The sequence below is a fragment of the Macadamia integrifolia genome, chromosome 4 (genome assembly GCF_013358625.1).
Source record: "Macadamia integrifolia cultivar HAES 741 chromosome 4, SCU_Mint_v3, whole genome shotgun sequence".
Lineage (NCBI taxonomy): Eukaryota > Viridiplantae > Streptophyta > Magnoliopsida > Proteales > Proteaceae > Macadamia > Macadamia integrifolia.
The window spans coordinates 23,456,786-23,475,692 of record NC_056560.1 but is presented as its reverse complement, the minus strand read 5'-3'; the positions used below and the strand labels follow the sequence as shown (position 1 = coordinate 23,475,692).

Genomic DNA, 18,907 nt, shown 5'->3' with positions numbered 1-18,907 from the left:
AAAAAAATCCTATCCTAATACAAGGAAAGGATATAACCACTTAGACTAAAATCCACTCTAAAGCAAGGGAGGGAAAAAAATCCTATCCCAATACAAGGAAAGGATATAACCATTTAGACTAAAATCCACTCCTTAGTGAATAATCACATAGGACTGCACTTTTAATTGAGAAAGATTCTATTCGATGAAAAAAATTACAGATGCTAAGTTATTAATTTACAAAAATAGAATGCCAAATTTATAAATGTGTTGTTAAATCATTGTGCTTGTAATACAAGTGTGTGACCCACAATACTTTTCTAGTCGTTCCTTTCTTGACATTATCGGTGAGATTTCTACCAAAAAAAGACATTACCTGTGAGATCTAACTAAAGCTGATTATGATATGCCTTTGATCCCTTATGGTTGAATCAAGGGTGAGTTGACGGACAAATCATCACTTATCTCATTCTTCTTCATATCATCAGCCTTTGCCCATAATATTAGGTAGAGCCCCACAACTACTAGAAAAGCTCCGACAATGCTGCAAAATCAAATAAGCAAACCAATGAGAAAACAGAACAATGAATACATGAATAGATTATTAGAACTTATTCAGGTATAAATTGTAATAGAAGAATTAATTCCTTTTGAACTAAAGGCCTTTTTGTTTTCCCTTTTATCGGTGCAAAAATGTTTCAGTGGCTTTACAGATTTTTCTCTTAAAAATGGTACATTAGTTTTTATTTTTGAGAAAAACTCATTCTCACCCTCCGGTTCTGGTGCTTTGTAGCTATTCTGACCATTGATAAAGAGGATAGAATCTGGATTAGATATGTCAAATTTCATACTCAAATTCAATCAAATATCCCCCTATACGTATCAATGCACTTCTATCATAATCCAACCACTACTGTGCATTCTCCCATTGTCCGGATTCTTCAAAACTCTATTTTGCCACTTAACAAACTGTTTGGGCTGAAATTTGATGTGTGAGTAAAGGGCCTTGGAGTCTACATAGTCACAAAATTTGGGCCCTATCTAATCTGCCAGATTTCTAATACAAAATGGTATAGTGATTATTTATTTATTATTATTTTTTTTTTTTTGGAGAAAAACTCATTCTCACCCTTTTTTGGTGCTTTGCAGCTATACTGGCCATTGATAGAGAGGATAGAATCTTGGATTAGATGTGTCAAATTTCATTCGTCTCCCCGACATCTCGTTGCTGAGTTTTTCTGTCTTAACATTGTAAGAAACCCCTACTCTAAAAACAAAAGGACCAGACCTCACATGCAAATTGAACAAATTTATTGATGTGATGCCTTTTCTTTTGGGATTAGGAAGCTATATTATATTTTACAAAAAAGGTTCCCCACAGTGTCAGTGTGAGGAGGAATGTGAAAGCCACACCAATACTGGTCATGAAAAAGGTATCATCCACATGAGGCCTAGCAAGAAAGAGAAAATAATAAAATTATCCCATTTGAGAGGGAAATTGCACGATGCAGAGAAAATAATAATAATAATAATAATAAATAAATAAATAAATAAATAAAACCATGTGAGAGGAAAATTGCACCATGGCATTGGGAAAGTTTTCCCTATATTTTATCACCCCAAAGTGAAGGAGCGATTTTATCCCTAGACCTACTTTTTGGCTTTTGAATCTACATTGAATTGTAAAGTTAAGATTTAGGAGTATGTTAAAAGTGTAAACTGACCTCCCCAAATGTGCAGAGTCACCAAGTACAATTGTGTCCAATAGGAAGGAGAAAACAATGAGGAGTGGTGTAAAGGCTGATGTAAAGACTGGACCCCTTTTGTGTATGCTCCATGTCATCACATAGTATGAGAGGCCTGTTATCACAATTCCCTACAAATTCCAGTACATAATTTCAGCACAACAGAAGCATATTAATACAACTACAGTGTTCAGATCCATTTATTAAATATGTATTATTGTTTACTTGAGTAATCACATATCAAAAAACCTTATAATTACCCCAAAGAGGATGGCTACAAAAACTAGGCCTCCATCCCATTGAAGTTCCCAGGATGAACTTGGGATAACAATTGCTGTGACTATGGCCGTTTGGATAGTCCCAAAGAAGCTCATCATCGCTGTCAATGATAACTCCGCTGGATACATTCGTGTAACATGGCCCTGCCAAATCAATTTTAAACATGTTGACAATGTGAATTACATACATACACTTTAAAGGAATTGTAACACTTCTATATCGTATCTAACAAGCAATCAAGTGTCTTCCTAAAAACAGAACATTCACACCATGTTTGTTTCTTTCTTTCTCAAACTTTACGGATAGAAATATCAAAGGTAGTTGCAGAGATTTGGTTGATATATATATATATATATATAACTCCAAAGTAACTATCATATTGATCACACTTCAAAAACTACAAAAGCAAACTCAAATGTAGTATAGGACTTCAAACTTGAAGACTGAAGGGACAATAAACTTAAAAACTTTGTTAGACTCTCCACTAGTACTTTTCCAACAACCCCCTCCTTGCATTGGCTTCCCCTGTTTACAGGACTTCACTTCATTGGGTTTATTAATTGAAGACTCTTGTCTTTAATCTGAAGAAATTAACACATTTCTTCCGGATTTTTCATCATATGGTTGCTCTTCCAGTGATTTATCTCCTATAGTAGGCTATATGATATCATTCATCCAATCATTTTTGTATGTCAGTACAGACATCTGACAAGTCTCTTTTAGTGTCATCTTATAGCTTGAGACTTGGTTTCAGTCTTGTTCCTTCATTCATTTGTGTAGATCTATGAATGTCATTTCCCACTATATCTAAACGGGGCAGTGAGTTACCCTCATCAGGGTCTTTGGAAGCCCTTTTTTTCCTGATGAGCTTCTATATCATGTATATCAGTCTTGGCCTAATGTATTTCAATAAATTTCACCCTTCATTTCAACCCGGGAGGAGGGTTTGCACCCCAAAAAAACAAAAATTGAATTCTTTTAGCTTGAGAATCTTTTCATGATCTTTTGTTTTGATAATAGGAGTCAGTTTTCGTTCACCCACAGTGATATCCATCATTGTCATAGGATGGGTGTCAAGTGATCCTAGGATTTTGGGTGAACCCTTCACCATGGGTGTGGAAAAAATTTCTCCTTATATAGTATTGTAATGTCAGGGAAGTTGCAAATTGAAAGTTTACATTGATATAATAGTGTCGAGTCGGTAACTGTAATCTCCGGTTACATCCAAGGGTTCCTTTAGAAAGAGGTTATGTTTTGGTCTTGCAGATAAAAGAACCCACATTAAAGGATTTTATAGTCCAGACCTAATATAACTACCAGTGTTCAGAATTCATGTCCTTCAACAAGAGTGCCATCAAAGGATTTAATAGTCCAGACCTAATATATCTAGAAGAGTCAAAAAAAAAAATGTCCTTTCAACAAGAGTGCCATTAACTCAAAACCATAATGCAGTTTTCCTATGTTTATCCAAACCTCTACAACTTTAAAAGCACATTTTAGTGTGCCTGTTTTGTAGAAGAATTTTTATTGTTGATCAGGTATGGTAGGAGACTACTATAATTCCATGAAGGGATTTGGTGGCTGCTAGCTGGTGAGGGTAGAGTAGAAAAGTTAGTATCTAATTCTAAATACATTCTTGGTCCAATGTAAAAATCTATTGCAATTTAGGCATAGAGAAAGATGAAATCTTCATCTTCCAACAGCTCATGCTGCACAATTCAAACCCTAATTGGGAAACTTTGGTATGGATTACAGTAGGACAGGACAAACCAACTAAACCCTAATTGTGCTAACTAGCTACTACAACAGAATGAATCAGGAAGAAAAAAAAAATCATTGTGATTCTCACCACCAAAATGTTCCAGAAGCAGGTCGCAAGAACCCCAACGACAATCAAGATTACACCAACAATGACATCATCAGTAGCTACTTGAAAACTTGGAAAATTTGTTGATTTCAGAACAGTGGGTCCTGTCCAAAGCACTGTAGATAATACTCCAGCAGCAGATGAAGTCACACCCCATATCTTAGCTTGCCCGTTACTGCTCCAGAATCGAAACTTCTCCTGTCCAAAAATCACTGCTAGAACGAAGATGACTGCAGTTTGCAAGTTTAAACCAATGCTCTCATAGGATGATCCAATGAATCCTAGGGCCGTTGTCAACAGCAACTGACAAAGCGTAATCCTATCATTTTGAAGAACAAAAACAAACAAAAAATGGAGCAAAGGTTATTCTAGCCTGGCCAGCCCAATAGCCCAAAATTAATTGGGCCAGGTTTTGACACCATAGCATACCACATCAACATCGCAATATATGAATTAGCCCATATAATAAAAGACCAGATAAATATCTCCAGGTATAATTTCAACTTAAAATGAATAGAAGCAACTAAAATTATAAAAGATGTCATTTATTATATTTTATCTTCAAAGACAAAGTTTTCTATCTGAGAGCTCCCCTTATGCCATATATAGGGGCACAAAATGATCACCATGCGCCCCTCTTGTAGGCATGTGCCCTTGTGTATAGATGCAAGGAGAGCTTTCGGACAGAAAACACCTACCCTTATCTTTATCTCTATTAGATGGTATTTTGGTAATTTTCTACTAAAATTTTAAAATTATACCAATGAAATCGATCTTCTATCACATGGACGAACTCATATACAGTCAACTGTCAAGTGACTAACGGTGAAGTGTTATATTAAACTAGACATTGTGACACCTACAAGGACCGCTTAGAATAGAGTTACTGGGTATACTTAACTGTAAGAGTCCCAACAAGAAGGCATAGCATAGTATCTTGACTGAGATTGGCGGCCTCTTCTGTCTGTAAATGAAAGAAAAAGAAAAAAAAAAAATCATGAACCAGCTGGGTAAGTCTTATTTAGTGCTTGGAGAATTTACCTTTCAAGGAAGAAGGCAAGAAGTGATATGACAATGGTGGCAACAATGTGTTCATAGACGACAATGGCGAGGGCATTGACACCTTTTGAGAGGATGGATTGGATGAGAATCATGAACACTGCAAGGCAAAGCTCGTTTAAGGTTAGAAAGAGGTAGGGCTTGGATATCTCAAACCATAACCCAATCCCCCTTAGCTCCATCTTTCCGCTGCTAGCTTCTATCTCAAAAGCTTCACCAGGTACTCCATGGAACAACAACTTGAAATTGAACTTAATCAGCCTTTCAAAGGTGAGGTAGATAACTAGATGAGCACGTGATGGCCATCTAACTTAGGTCTTGTCTTGGTCAATGGGACCAGAGACTTTTATTGTTGGGAGTAGTTGAGTAGTGCTTATTGTACTTCTATATGTCATCATGGAGAGTGAAGTAGTTCACTTCACTATTATTTTTAGTTGCCCTGTAAATTTATTTTAGAGAGTTGAGGTGGATGGATAAAATTTTTAAAATTACCCCTAAAAATTTTAAATACAACAAAATTGTTCTTAAATTTCCTATGTTGCTCAATTTGTTACATCCTAGAAGTTTTTAGGTTTAACATGCAACGATGTACTCAATTATTAAGTGAGATTTTCAGACTATTGAAACTTGTAGATCCATTCGAGAGAGATCAGATTCCTCTCCCCTGTAAGTAACCACCCCATCCATCTCACACCATTCATGGGTGTGATCAAGTGAAATCATATAGAAGCAGGATTGAGAGAGAGAGAGAGAGAGAGAGAGATGGGATGCAGGGCTTTGTTTTGGTGGTGAAGCAGCAACAATTATAGCTTCCTCCCCTCCCAACTTCGATCGTGGGGGATAGGGTGCAGGTCGAGAAGAGGGGGTTGCCACAAGGAGTGAAGGAGACAGATCAGGAAGTGAGACATGTTTGATATGTACCATGGGAGCTGATGAGGGGGTGGAGAGGGGAGTTAGGTAGAGATTTGGTGAAGTGTCATAATTATTGTATCTAACCTCAAATGTTAAATAAAATGAATGAACAAAAATACACTTTTTTCACCATGTTCTTCAATTTAATTTCTTCATCCTTAGAAATAAAAATTTGAATTCAAATATTTTTCAACTCTCTCCTACTTCTCACATGCACGTTTGGATTGTGTGCACTCAGGTAATGAGCCATTTTTTGCAAAAGTTTTCCTTTGGCCATATGGTCCTTTCTTATAACCGAAATTACACAATTGACACAACTACTTATGCTTAGCACCCTCAGCTCTCAGGTCTCACTGCCTCAGCGCTAGGCTACCTGTTTTGAGCTTCGACAAACTGTATTTCAGCTATTCGATATTAAGGTCCTTTTTCATGGCTTCCTACATGGTCGTTTATCCACCCTCTCTCTTCTACATGGCGTCTTTCCTCATAGCTCAGCCATCAAATCTTCTCTTCTACTTCACATCCATTACCTGACAATCCATAACCGGCCTCATCACCAAAATCTCCCCCAAACCATCTGTTCTTCTTCACTGCTTCGGTCATGCACAGACCTTCGAATGCTCAAACAAACACACGCTTCTCTCATACTCTCAAACGGGTTTGAACCCATCTCTCTCGCCCCTAAATTGATAACCCTGTACACGGTGTTCGACGATCTGGAAAGCGCCGTATCGGTATTTAAGGGCTTACCAGAAATCAATACTTTCACCTGGAATTTAATGATAAAAGCCCATGTGGATTCTGGTGCCTTTGATTCTGCTCTCTGCCTTTACCGAAAAATGCGAGAAGCTGGTGTTCCCCACGACAGTTTTACGTTTCCTGTGATCAATAGAGCTATTTCATCTCTTGATCGTAATCTTGGATACGGAGAAGTGGTTCACTCTCTTGCAATTCAAATGGGTTTTGGATCTGATTTGTATTTTTGCAACACATTGATCGAGGTGTATGTGAAGCACAGATGTACTGGTTGTGCTCGTCAAGTGTTTGATGAAATGTGTCATAGAGATTTGGTTTCTTGGACATCGATGATTTCTGGGTATGTTTGGAGTAGAAATTATTGTGATGCTTTCAGGTTATTCAATGATATGCTAACGGAGGAATTCAGACCCAATTCAGTGACGATGTTGATCATGGTACAGGCGTGTTCTATATCTGGAAATCCAGTTGGAGGTATGCAACTTCATGGTTATCTGATCAAAAGTGGGCTTGAGAATAACGTGTCTGTACAGAATTCAATCTTGGCAATGTATGCCAACACAGGGAACCTTGAAGATGCAGAAATTCTTTTCGATGAAATGGGTAAAAGGGATGCTATCTCATGGAATAGCATGATCTCTGGTTATTCCTTGATAGGAGATTCTATGAGAGTAGCTGAGAGCTTTGACAGAATGCGTTATGAAGCTGCCCCCAGCCTTGAAACCTTAACTTTGGTCACCTCGGCCTTTGCCAAGTCTGGTAATCTTATTCAGGGTGAAAAGATACATGGTTATGCATTAAAATCTGGACTTAGTGATGTAGTTTTACAGACTTCTCTAGTGCATTTTTATGCCAAGTGCGGTAAGTTGGGGATATCAGCTCAATTGTTCCAAGAAACCTGTAAGAGGAACAGCATCACTTGGAGTGCAATGATGTCAGGTTTTGTTCAAAATGGGTATTTTAAAGAGGCGATTGAATTGTTTCAGCAAATGCAGTTTGCAGGTTTGAAACCTGGGGCTGACATGTTAAGAGTCCTTGTTCTTACATATACCCATTTGGGTGCATTACATTTGGGGAAAGGAGTTCATGGTTATGTAACAAAGAACATGATTTACAGCTCTGAAGAAGGTAATAAAGCCATGGAAACCTCTATCCTGAATATGTATGCAAAATGTGGAAGTATTGTTTTGGCTAAAAGGTGTTTTGATCAAATGGTTGACAAAGATGTTGTATCATGGAGTTCAATGATTGAGACCTACGGGATCCATGGACTTGGTTACGAAGCTCTGGAACTTTTTTATCTGATGGAGAGGGAAGGTGTAAAACCAAACAATGTCACCTTTTTAAGTTTGCTCTCTGCTTGTAGCCACTCTGGTCTCGTTACTGAAGGTTGCAGAATTTTTAGTTACATGAGCCAGAGATACTTCATTAAACCTGATATAAATCATTATACTTGCATTGTAGATCTTCTTGGTCGATCCGGGAAGCTCTTAGAAGCCCTAGCTGTAATTGAAAAAATGGTTGTGAAGCCAGATGGTCGGATTTGGGGTGCTCTGCTTGCTGCTTCTAGGGTTTATTCTGATGGCAAAATTGGCTCTTATGCTGCGGAGCGGATTTTGAAGTTGGAGCCTGATAATGTTGGTTATCATACATTACTGAGCAATGTTCATGCCAGTGTTGAGAGTTGGGCTAAAGTTGAAACTGTGAGGATGGTCATGCATGAGAAGGATCTGAAGAAGAAACCAGGTTGGAGCTATATAGAGGCAAGAGGGAAGATTCGTGGGTTTGTTGCAGGTGATTTGTCACTTGCTTAAGTTGAAGATTAGGACAACATTTGATGATCAAGGACAATAGAAAAGATTGGTTTGAGCAGCTCATTTTGTTTCATGAAGAACAAAGATTCTCAATGTTAAATTATCCCGTGATTAGTCCATAATTACTGTATAATTTTCAATAAATATATATATATATATAAAAAAAAAAGAGCCTTTTGTTTTTGGGGAAAGAAGATCACAAATCACTATTAGGGCATGAAATGGAGCCGTTCAGATATTAGCGCTGCTCCTACTGTCCATTTTACTCTGGATTTTGATCTTAAAAAGAGATCCATTTTAAGATTTTGAATTGGACCTGTGCTTGACTTGTTCAGATCCATGGCAGAGACAGGGATGCGTTCATATATTAATGAACCCATCGCCTGGGTTTGAAGGTTGATTCCAATGAATCGTCAAAAGTCATTAGGGCCCTTCGAATTATATAAGTATTTGGTAAAACTTACTTTTACATAAGTTTTGCTATGAATTTAGCTATGAATTTATAGGGAGTTAAGTCTTCTAAACCCCCCCAACCCCCAACAAAAAAAAAAAATTTTCCTCTAAACAAAAGGCAGCATGAGGACAAGTGGTTATAATCCTATTCTCCATTGTTAGTAGAACAATTCTGGTCTTATCATGGACATAGGTAATTTTGTCGAATCATTTTAATCTTTGTGCTAGCTAGGTCTATGTGATTGTTTTTCTTTTTGTTGTTTTTGCTTTCTTGCATCGCAATGAGATTGCTGAACCATGCATTATGCATGTAATATTTAAAATAATTTCAAGTTTTAAAAGGTGCATAAACCGCTTATATTGCGATCACCTTATTGAATGATAAAACAATTGGGTCACAAGAAGCCAGCCACACTTATTATAAACTCCCAACCTAATCACTGTCATATCAAGAAAAAGGTGAGGAGGTAGGAGATCAAAACTTCAACCTTCCCTGAACTTATGCTAGAGCCCTATGTTAGAGCCCAACTGCCCATCTCCCTGCCACTGAGCTAGAAGCTCATCCCATGAATTTTCTGCTTATGATCAACATATGACAATAATAGTATTTATGGCTTTGTCTCTAACAGAGCATATCTACAAAGAAAGCGCTTTTCATTCTACAGTAGAGATGAAGACATATGGCTAACTTACTTCTAAGAGCTAGTTCAATTATGCACATTGATATGCAGGATCAGAAGAATTTAGCTCATCTCGTAACAATGGCTTGTTATGAGAATGTTTATCTAATGTAGAATTTCCAACTTTTCCCTTCAGTTTTGTTGACATTGTATCATTTGATTTGGCCCACAAAAGGAGGTAAAGTCCCAACGTCACCAAAATGGCCCCAGCGATGCTGCAAGATTACAACAGTCCATAATCTTAAGATAAAATTATGGGAGGATTTGAAGTAAAAGTAAACGAAAAATATGTAGCCAACCTCCCAAACTGAGCAGCTTTTCTCAAGATGATTGTCTCTAAAAAGAAGGAGAAGACGATATTCAGTGGATGAAATGCTGATGCGAACACAGAACCCTTCTTATATATGCACCATGAAGTCACATAAAAGCACAGACCTGTCACTAGCACACCCTGCATGTAAACAGCCAGTTACAATGGAATTTAATTAAAGGCAATAAAAGAAGAAAAAAAAAATTTTTGACAGGGTTGGGAGAAGATCATCCATATAAGATTCCGCAATCTAAATGGTGTTGGTGGCATTGTGCCAGGCCCTACCTTCTATATCATATCAATCAGTCTTGAAGAAGGATCTGCAACCTTTGAGGAGGGATCTACTTGTGGTTAAACCATTTAGATACTGTATTCACAATCTTCCTCCTTAATGTATATCTCTACTCTATTCTTTGTGGCTTAGTATCCCTTTCTCCTGTAGGCACCTAGGTCGATCTATATCATGAATGCTTGGTGTCTTCTTCTTACTCTTCTTGCTAGTAATTTTGTCATAGACCCCATGAATGCTCATTGTAGTAAGCCTAGCCATACCCTTCCCCTTACATTTCTCATTTTGTTACTGGGAAAATTACCAGACCTCAAGTTGTGAACCTTTAAAATTAGGTCTAGAAGATTGTACTCTTCATAGCTGCTCTTTGTTACATTCATTAGCACAGTACGTATGGTGTGATAGATGCATCCCATCTATTAAATTATGTTTTAATACCTTTCCTCTTCTTTCACCTTTGACAAATTGTATCCATCCAAATGCATCCTCATAGCTTTACTAATTGTTTTGAGCTATTTTCTACACATTGCAACATTTGGATACCCTGTTTGCCAAATTGTTTTCATCTTGTTATCCCACCTCCATAATGCTTAATACCACAGTACCTGCAGTTTTCTACAACTTATTGCCCCTTACCCACTCACCCATGCTGGCAGCATGTTTTTTAGCCAATAGCAATCACAAGCTCACTTTGCAGCCAAAGATGGGAAAAAAATTCACACATACATATGCTAGCACGATAGAGAACTCAATGAAGTAATAAGTATGTAATATACATTTATTATCATAACACACTTACATATTAAGTAACAAACATCAAGTACAAACATGTTAAACATACTCAATTGAAACATATTGGAAAATTACCTAATAAAGATCTTGATATAATTTTATGAAGTAATCAACATTGGTCACATATTAAACACACACCAACATGTTTAAATAATTACATTATTATATACATTTAGGAGCCTTGTATCTCATGTTAGAGACTTTTTCATTGTGTTTTCATCACTTGATTTCACTGTGTAATCAACATTGGTCACATATTAAACACACACCCACATGTTTAAATAATTACATTATTATATACATTTAGGAGCCTTGTATCTCATGTTAGAGACTTTTTCATTGTGTTTTCTTCACTTGATTTCATTTCTCTGTAACCTGTTGCCTGGTTCCTCATTTGGTGGCTGTCTTGTGCCTTTAGAGAGTGTGCGTGTGTGTGTGGGGGGGGGGGGTGTTCTTGTTTGTTTGCTGCTTTTCTTCTCTAACTGATGGAACTTTACTTCTACCTGTGCAGTTTTGTCTTAATGAACTTCTACATATAGAGGGGAAAAAATTCAGTTTAAGGTTTTATAAAAAATTTGTTAGAATAATTGACAAATTTTAGAATAAATTTTGAAACTGGAGCGTAGTCGGAAAGCATTCCATATAACGCTGCATTTTGGCCATGCGGTGGCAGTGTTTGATGGGACCCAAATTTAGTATAAGTTTCTTATATCATCATATAAATATGGTTAGAGTTTTAGATTAATCAAATTTATCCACACAAAATTTTAGAACTATATATTAAAGGTGACTTTTGATTCGGTTATAAACTGCAGTATGTGAACCATTGAGAAAAAAAAATGAGAATCCTCATACACGGTAACCATATGGTTAGATAGGTTATTAAATTTGACATAGGGCTTATCTTGGTTATACTTCAATTGATCATTCCTTAAATTCCTAGAATTTAGATGATATGATCTTGACTTTTCAACAAGGGTGGTTATTCATTTAAAATTGGAAAAAGGGGAAACCTTGGCATCATCTTTCAACTGAGTAAAATCCTAAGAGACAGCAATAAGAAACAAATTACCCCATAAAGAATGAGCAGAACTTGAAGACTCCCCTCCCATTGTATCTTCCAAGCAGTGAGGTCTCTCTCTGTAAAGGCTGCAACAGTTGCGGTTTGAATGGTTCCCCAAAAGCTTATCATAGCAACCCATGACATGACTCCACGATACTTAGCTGCCACATCTTCCTGTAAAACATGTCCAATGTACTTTTTACAGGTCTTGTATTTTATCAGACTCCCATTGAATTAGATGTCATTTAAAACTGGGTTGGAGACCTATGGCTGTATCTGCGGCTGGACAATGAGGGCAAATCTGGGCTCAATCAAATTGGAGCCTTGAGCCTTTAAGTGATTTCTGTGTGCATAATAAGCATATATTCTTGTAACACATGGCACTGGCTAGGATCAGTTGGAGCCGAAGCCTACCCAAACCCATCTCATGTGGAGCTGTGGCCCTGAAGGCAGAGCTTGTGAGCTGGCTCCACTGCACATAGCCCTCTACCTTCTTTTGATGGTGAATGGAAATGGATCCAAAAGGAAATTAAAGGAAATTCAGTCTGTGATGTTGTCAAGATGGCATTTTTCTGCTTCGGTTTATCATATTTGGTGGGAAAGGAACAAGTGCAGGTGGTTTTCTACTTCTCACACTTTCGATCCAAATCAGGACCTCCATTGATTTTGAGATAAAAATGAGGGTCAACAATCTTCACGCCTTTGCTTCTAAATGTGCATAACCGCCACATTGTTTCCTCTTGGGATCTTCAGATAAGGCTTTAATAATATGTTTGTTCCACCAAAAAGAATAGTAGTATCTTTGTATCTGTTTTGGGTTAGAGTCTCTCTTCTCTTTGTTCCCCTATTGGGTGTTTTTTTTTTGGGGGGTTCCTTTTAAAAAAAAAAATTACTCACCCAAAGAAAAAGGAGGAAAGAAGAAAGGACCCTTGCGAATTAATTGGTGCATGTTCTGGTCAAGGCTGAAAACAATGGATAGTGGAAGGACACAGTGGACAAGTTGTTGGAGAAAGAGTCCAACCAGGCTTAAGTGACCTAAATCAACTTGAACACAGATAAGCTTTACTAAGGAAAAAAGCAAAGATAAGAAGTATATATATATATATATATAGAGAGAGAGAGAGAGAGAGAGAGATATAGAGAGAGAGAGAGAGAGAGAGAGAGAGGGATGTATCACAACACAATATGTGTATGGAATAGGAAAGGAGGGAATTTTGTTTGCTGACACAGCTCGCTCTCTTCCGGCGCCACTGTTGCCTTAGTGCACTTTTTGAGATCACGTGCACATAAGCACAGGCTGCATATATGGTCAAGTGACGAAACCTATTCCACTTGATGCCATTTAAAAGGTGAAGAGAGGTATTTAGGGAAGCAAAATGGACACGTGTTACCAACTAACCATATGTGAAGCCTGTATGTACATGCAGGTGATCCCACATTCAGGGTAAAGAGAAGTTATGGGATTTTTAGTATATATGCTTAGGACAAGAAGGGTGAGGCTACACCATTAGCCCCTCTATCTATCCCTCTCCTTAACACACTCCCCTCCTGCACCCTATTGGCCAACAGTAACCTGCCCTGATTTGTGGGTTCTCCATCCGCTAGCTCAAGAAAACCTCTGCCTTTATTTTTAAATTAAAAAGAAAACCATCCCACTATTAGTGGTTTTAGATTCTAAAGGTCCAAATAGGGATATCATAGGCTTGTTCACGGAAGTTTTCTAGGCCCAGAAATGAAAAACAAACACATGATCCTACGACTTTCTTATTTGAAGTTAGAGATCTCCTTACCACTAATAAATTTGCAAATGAAAGGGAGAGAAGTGAGGCACCAGTCATGAGCCACCCAATGAACTGGCCCTGAAATGTGCCTTCTGGCCGCACAATCGCAGTAGCTGGCCCCCTCCACAATATCATAATAGTGGTGCCAACACCCGACAAAGTGATGCCCCATAACTTGGCCTGACCATTAACTGTGAAGAAGCTAAAGCTCTCTCGCTGGAAAGCCACTGCGAGAATGAAAACGAGTGCCGTCTTTGAGTTCAGAGCGACGCTTTGGCATGTTGCAGAAATAAACCGTAGACTCCATGTCAGAAGTAATTTCCCTAATGGTATCCTGTACACCGTTACACATACATATACAGATAATATAAAGCATCAAAGCAGTGAAGAAGAGAATGATGAACAAGTAGATTGCACAATTGCAGTCCCTGAACCAGTCCGTCGGTCCGGTCCTAACTACCCTTGTATTAAAGGGCTATGTTGGTCTTCGGCCTCATTAATAAATTGACCAGGTCATAATTGACAACTTCGGCCATCCAATAAGAAAATAAAGCCTAAATTTGTGCTAGAGTGACTTAGACCTCATTTTTTGGCCTATTTAAAATTTGCCAATTGCCCTATCCAACCTGGCCCTAGTTGAAACACTGCTTAGATACGATTAGCATTCAACCCATTTTAATTTCTGAAACAGAAACTAAATGGAGAACCCATCAATGTGTATATATATATAAGGAGAGGGGGCTATCCCATATGGTAGAGGTGTCACTGAACTTCTTTTCTTTGTCTCCAGTTATTAGAAATTCAATTACTTTAAACAACTAATCATCCAAGAAAACATAAAACCAGAGATTTTATTGCTTTAGACAACTACTTATCCAAGCGATTATTGGGTCAATCCATCCATGAGTTGGCAAATGTGACACATCAAACAGGTTATACTTATACCTGATTAGATCTGGGTGGCAGTCTTACCCTTCAGGTAGCCCATGTTACTAATGAGAAAGGGCTCTCTCAAGCAAAGGATGCAGGATTCTCTAAGCTGTGCTCAGTATTTAAACTATTTATTAGAACGTGATGGACTCTTGGAAGAAAGGTGACAAAGATCTCTCAACCATGGAGAAGAAGACGGCCAAACTGTCGTACACACATCGGACAAGGCCTTCCGCGCTAAGGAGTAGGCAACACAGTTGCACTCCCAAGGAATAAAGGAAAAATTACAAACATCGAACCCATACGCTAAATCTATCATGTTCTACCTAAATAATGAGGACTATAACAAATGGGGCTGCCTACTAGAAGATTTACTTGAAGAAGTATAAAGCACATGAGTAATTTTGTTTGAAGACTGTGTACTATCATAACCTACATACACTAAGGGGCTGAACTGGGAAAGTCATATTATAGCACCTTCAAATCTGAGGAATGATTCTGCATTTTCTGTATAATGTCTGTTTTATGAATTATAGTTAGGTTGTACTCTAGAGGTCATATCAATGTCATGGTTTGTAGCTGTTTCTTTTACTATTTGTATTGTAATTTACAATACCTCCTTTAGTTTTCAATAATGGAATATATTTCCTCAATTGGAATTGGCCGGAACCCTAAGTCATAGCAGCGATTTTTATTTTAATTTGGGATTTTTTGATTTAGTCTTGTAGATTTACATATAAGAGAATAAGTTTCAGTGATTTTGTAATAGTCAACTAAAAGAAAAGAAAATGGTAAAAAATGAAGATCAAAGAGAATTCATGAACGATTAACATATAAGTTATGAGAATTGGCATTCATTGGAATCAGGGTCGGTCGATTTCGATGAGAATCGGCTGATTCTGTTGCTTCCAATCCTATCAATGCCCATAACTCTTCAACCTTGCTCTTTCTTTTATCCTTCAAATGAGTCTAATTAAAGAGGGGAGATAACTTACTGTAACAAACCCAACAAGAACGCCAAGCTGATTGTCTGTAATGTAAGAGGAGGCCTTCTTTTTCTGCAAGCAAAAGTATTGGAAAATGTCAAGTGAGAGGGGAGAGAGAGAGAGAGAGAGAGAGAAAGAGAGAGAGATGGGTTAAGGGTTTGAGCCAAACCTTTCAAAGATGAAAGCGAGAGAGAAGAGGAGGGAGGTAGCGACGACGTGCTGATAGAAAACCAAAACACTGGCGCTTGCACCAGTTGAGATATAGGAATGAAGGAGAACTATGTAGCCTGCAATGGTTAATGAAGACAAGGTCATAACCATATAAATTTTGTAGCTCCCAGCAACATTACCCTTACCCAAACCCAAACCCATTTGGGAATTCCCTCTTTCTTCTTTCTCTCTCTGCTAAATTTTGGAGCTTCCTGCTAAATTACCAAACCCATTTGCTGTTCCCTATTCTTCTTCTCCTTCTGTCCCTCTCTCTCTCTCTCTCCCTCTCTCTGCCTTTATGTTATTTTTCATTTTATTTTTCAAAAGAGGTAATGTTTGGGCATTTTTCAAGTCAAATAACCAACAGGGAACCTAATTTTAGGATCTATTTAGGATCTAATAAACAGGGAAGAGACACAGCCACCAACATATAAATAAGATCTGTGAAAGGTGTAAATTGGTGGAGCCGAGTCGGTCTTGGTCGGGCCTAGCCAGATCTGACGAGCCTAGATCTTGGATCGTGACTTACCTATTTAAGGAATGAGTTGGTCTCGGTCAGTCTAGTGTCGGGCTCTATCAGGTTCTAGGCTTTAATTAGTCTCCTTCTAATCCGGTTATAATCGAATCTTGAACAGGATAATAAACCAATAAAACCTTAAAGTGTCCTTAATTGTCTTAGATTTAAGATATTTAGTATATTTTATTAGATCATCAATAATTTATAAAATATATTACACTTAATTACATTCAATAATCATACCATCATACCATTATATAAAAGCCTTTTACTTGACAATTTTGTCCTTTCTTCTTCATTATCTCTTCTTTCTATTATTTTTTTATTTTCTTATATTGCTAGTACCCTTTATATTATTCTAGGGAAATATTATAATATTATGGGAGAGGGATAGGTATGCTAGCGTAGTACCTAGGAATATTAGGAATGCTAGCAGGATTTTGACCGTAAAATTTGATCAACTTGAATTAAACCGTTGGATGGAGAGAAGATATACAAACTTTCAATCCACTGTTGTTACACATTTCCTCTCCCTCTTTCTCTCTCTTCTCTCTCTAACTCTTAAAAGCCATTCCTTTTACCATATCCAGAAGGAGAAAGCGAACTCCGATTACTGATCTTCCCCACCCTCCGATGAATGATCGATTGTTGCCATTTGAATCCAAGATTTCAAAACAAGTGGCGACCATCGAGCACCAACAACAGCAACTTTCCTCCATTACAAAACACCAACAACAACTTTTCTCTATTATAGAGCACCAACAGCAGTTGCGGTTCTCCTTCCTTCTAAAATCGAGAGATGCTATTTTTTTTTTTTTTTTTTCGTTCTGTGCAGTTAATGAAATACCCTTTCGATCCTCTACAAGGAAGACCTTGATTTCTGTCTAATTTGATTATGTGAGGATCTCCCTCTTCCAATTTCTTTGTAAACCGATCAGTCTTGTTGGTAGCCCATAGTCCCTTTTCTCACGGACCGGTGATGGGAGTTGAAGAGGGAGAGGAATAGAATGACAAAAGGGAACGGTGATGGGAGTCGGAGTCGGAGTCAGAGTCGTAGAGGGAGAAGGAGAGGTCGTCAATCTTGTTGGTAGCCCATAGTCCCTTTTCTCAGGGACCAGTGATGGAAGTCGGAGTCGGAGTCGGAGAGGGAGAATGAGAGGTCGTCAGTCTTGTTGGTAGCCCATAGTCCCTTTTCTCAGGGACCGGTGATGGGAGTTGGAGTAGGATTTGGAGTCGAAGTCGGAGTCGAAGAGGGAGAGGGAGAGGGAGAGGAACCGTAGAGCAGCAGTGGTGGGCAACTTAGGTAGGACAATAGATACAAACGATTGAGATCAATTATGTTTCATCTAAGGGTCAATAAACGCTAGCATTCCTAATTCCATTGTAACCTGCTAGCATTCTTGTCTTTTTCCCAATATTTAAATATGATTTCAACTAAATAACTTTTATGATAAGATTAAATAATATCAAAATGCAAGCAAGTACCTGGTGATTTCACAGGCTTGATGGCAACACTTTGAATTGTTGAGATGGAGGTGGATCAAGAGTGGGAAACAATCTCACGTCAGACTAAGAAAGGGCTTTAGTTGTCAAGCAAAAGAACCAAATTTATGAGCAAATAATGGAATTAAGGATGAGCTATGAGAATTGGGATGTAAAAAAGAAGGAAATAGGTAGAGGTGATGATCAGTATAAGAACGATCATTATTCATACTTGAAAGAGATGCGCAGAGAAGGACAGAGATAGAAAGAGGAAGGTTAGGGGAGGAAGCAGATGATGGTTACCATCAACCTTTAGTTGCATATTTATAGAGGAAACAATAGTCATGTTAGGTGATGGCAGATGCATGAAACCATTATTCATTTACCATCAACCTTTTCTTTTTAAAAAGTTAATCAAATTCAGAATATCCTTCAAATTTTCATAAAAAATATGTTCTACTGAAAATGAAATACAAATGACTCTGAATATCAATAATTCTTCACACTGCCACCACCTTCTTCTCACTAAGGAGTTAAGAGTCACAGGATCAATGAGCATCCCTATTTTTGTAACTTGTAAAATATATATAATAGGTAACATTCCTGTAAATGCCTTATAGATTACAACTTAGTGACCTATAAGCGTTGGTCGTAAGCGCTCTGATACCATTATATATATAGGTCCTTTGATACCATTATGTGTGTGTATATATATCATATCGCTTTAGATGCAATTTCTTCTTTCATTTCATGGGACCGACCATAACCCCTTGCTTTAGGAACTATTTTTTCTTTCTATTTGCAAAAAATAAAAAGAAGGATGCCAAACAAACAAATGAAGTTAAGCAATAATGAAATATTGGAAGACAACTATGACATTCCTCTCTTTAGTTGAATCACCTAAAAAAATTAAGTCTAGGTCATACACATAAGCATAAATACTCACATTTGTTTTTTATTGCGTAAAAACCCCTACTCAACATTTTTTTTTTTTTTTTTTTTT

At 37.7% G+C, this 18,907-nt stretch overlaps 3 protein-coding genes across 3 annotated transcripts; 1 reads left to right on the top strand and 2 right to left on the bottom strand.

Annotated features, from left to right (window-relative positions):
• Positions 1-112: 112 nt before the first annotated feature.
• LOC122075262 (WAT1-related protein At5g64700-like) lies at positions 113-5,169 on the bottom strand. Its single transcript, XM_042640228.1, has 6 exons — positions 4,912-5,169; positions 4,772-4,834; positions 3,853-4,189; positions 1,985-2,146; positions 1,704-1,855; positions 113-523 (listed from the first exon to the last, which is right to left on the bottom strand). The coding sequence occupies exons 1-6, from the start codon at positions 5,109-5,111 to the stop codon at positions 400-402; spliced, it is 1,038 nt and encodes a 345-aa protein (XP_042496162.1). The 5' UTR covers positions 5,112-5,169; the 3' UTR covers positions 113-399.
• A 951-nt stretch (positions 5,170-6,120) lies between these two features.
• On the top strand, positions 6,121-8,555 carry LOC122075941 (pentatricopeptide repeat-containing protein DOT4, chloroplastic-like). Its single transcript, XM_042641167.1, has one exon. The coding sequence runs from the start codon at positions 6,459-6,461 to the stop codon at positions 8,409-8,411; it is 1,953 nt and encodes a 650-aa protein (XP_042497101.1). The 5' UTR covers positions 6,121-6,458; the 3' UTR covers positions 8,412-8,555.
• A 647-nt stretch (positions 8,556-9,202) lies between these two features.
• On the bottom strand, positions 9,203-16,210 carry LOC122075657 (WAT1-related protein At3g18200-like). The gene is made up of 6 exons (XM_042640775.1): positions 15,865-16,210; positions 15,705-15,767; positions 13,789-14,113; positions 12,008-12,172; positions 9,844-9,995; positions 9,203-9,759 (listed from the first exon to the last, which is right to left on the bottom strand). Exons 1-6 carry the CDS (start codon positions 16,065-16,067, stop codon positions 9,576-9,578), a joined length of 1,092 nt encoding a protein of 363 aa, XP_042496709.1. The 5' UTR covers positions 16,068-16,210; the 3' UTR covers positions 9,203-9,575.
• Between the last annotated feature and the right edge of the window lie 2,697 nt (positions 16,211-18,907).

Excerpts from the sequence above, each read along its gene's own strand:
- LOC122075262 (XM_042640228.1), bottom strand. The coding sequence starts at position 5,111 with ATGGAGCTAAGGGGGATTGGGTTATGGTTTGAGATATCCAAGCCCTAC. Across the intron at positions 4,835-4,911 it reads CTTGCCTTCTTCCTTGAAAG|ACAGAAGAGGCCGCCAATCT; the intron begins GTAAATTCTCCA and ends TTTCATTTACAG. Across the intron at positions 1,856-1,984 it reads TTGTAGCCATCCTCTTTGGG|GGAATTGTGATAACAGGCCT; the intron begins GTAATTATAAGG and ends TGGAATTTGTAG.
- LOC122075941 (XM_042641167.1), top strand. The coding sequence starts at position 6,459 with ATGCTCAAACAAACACACGCTTCTCTCATACTCTCAAACGGGTTTGAA.
- LOC122075657 (XM_042640775.1), bottom strand. The coding sequence starts at position 16,067 with ATGGGTTTGGGTTTGGGTAAGGGTAATGTTGCTGGGAGCTACAAAATT. Across the intron at positions 15,768-15,864 it reads CTCGCTTTCATCTTTGAAAG|AAAAAGAAGGCCTCCTCTTA; the intron begins GTTTGGCTCAAA and ends TTTTGCTTGCAG. Across the intron at positions 9,760-9,843 it reads AAAGCTGCTCAGTTTGGGAG|CATCGCTGGGGCCATTTTGG; the intron begins GTTGGCTACATA and ends GTAATCTTGCAG.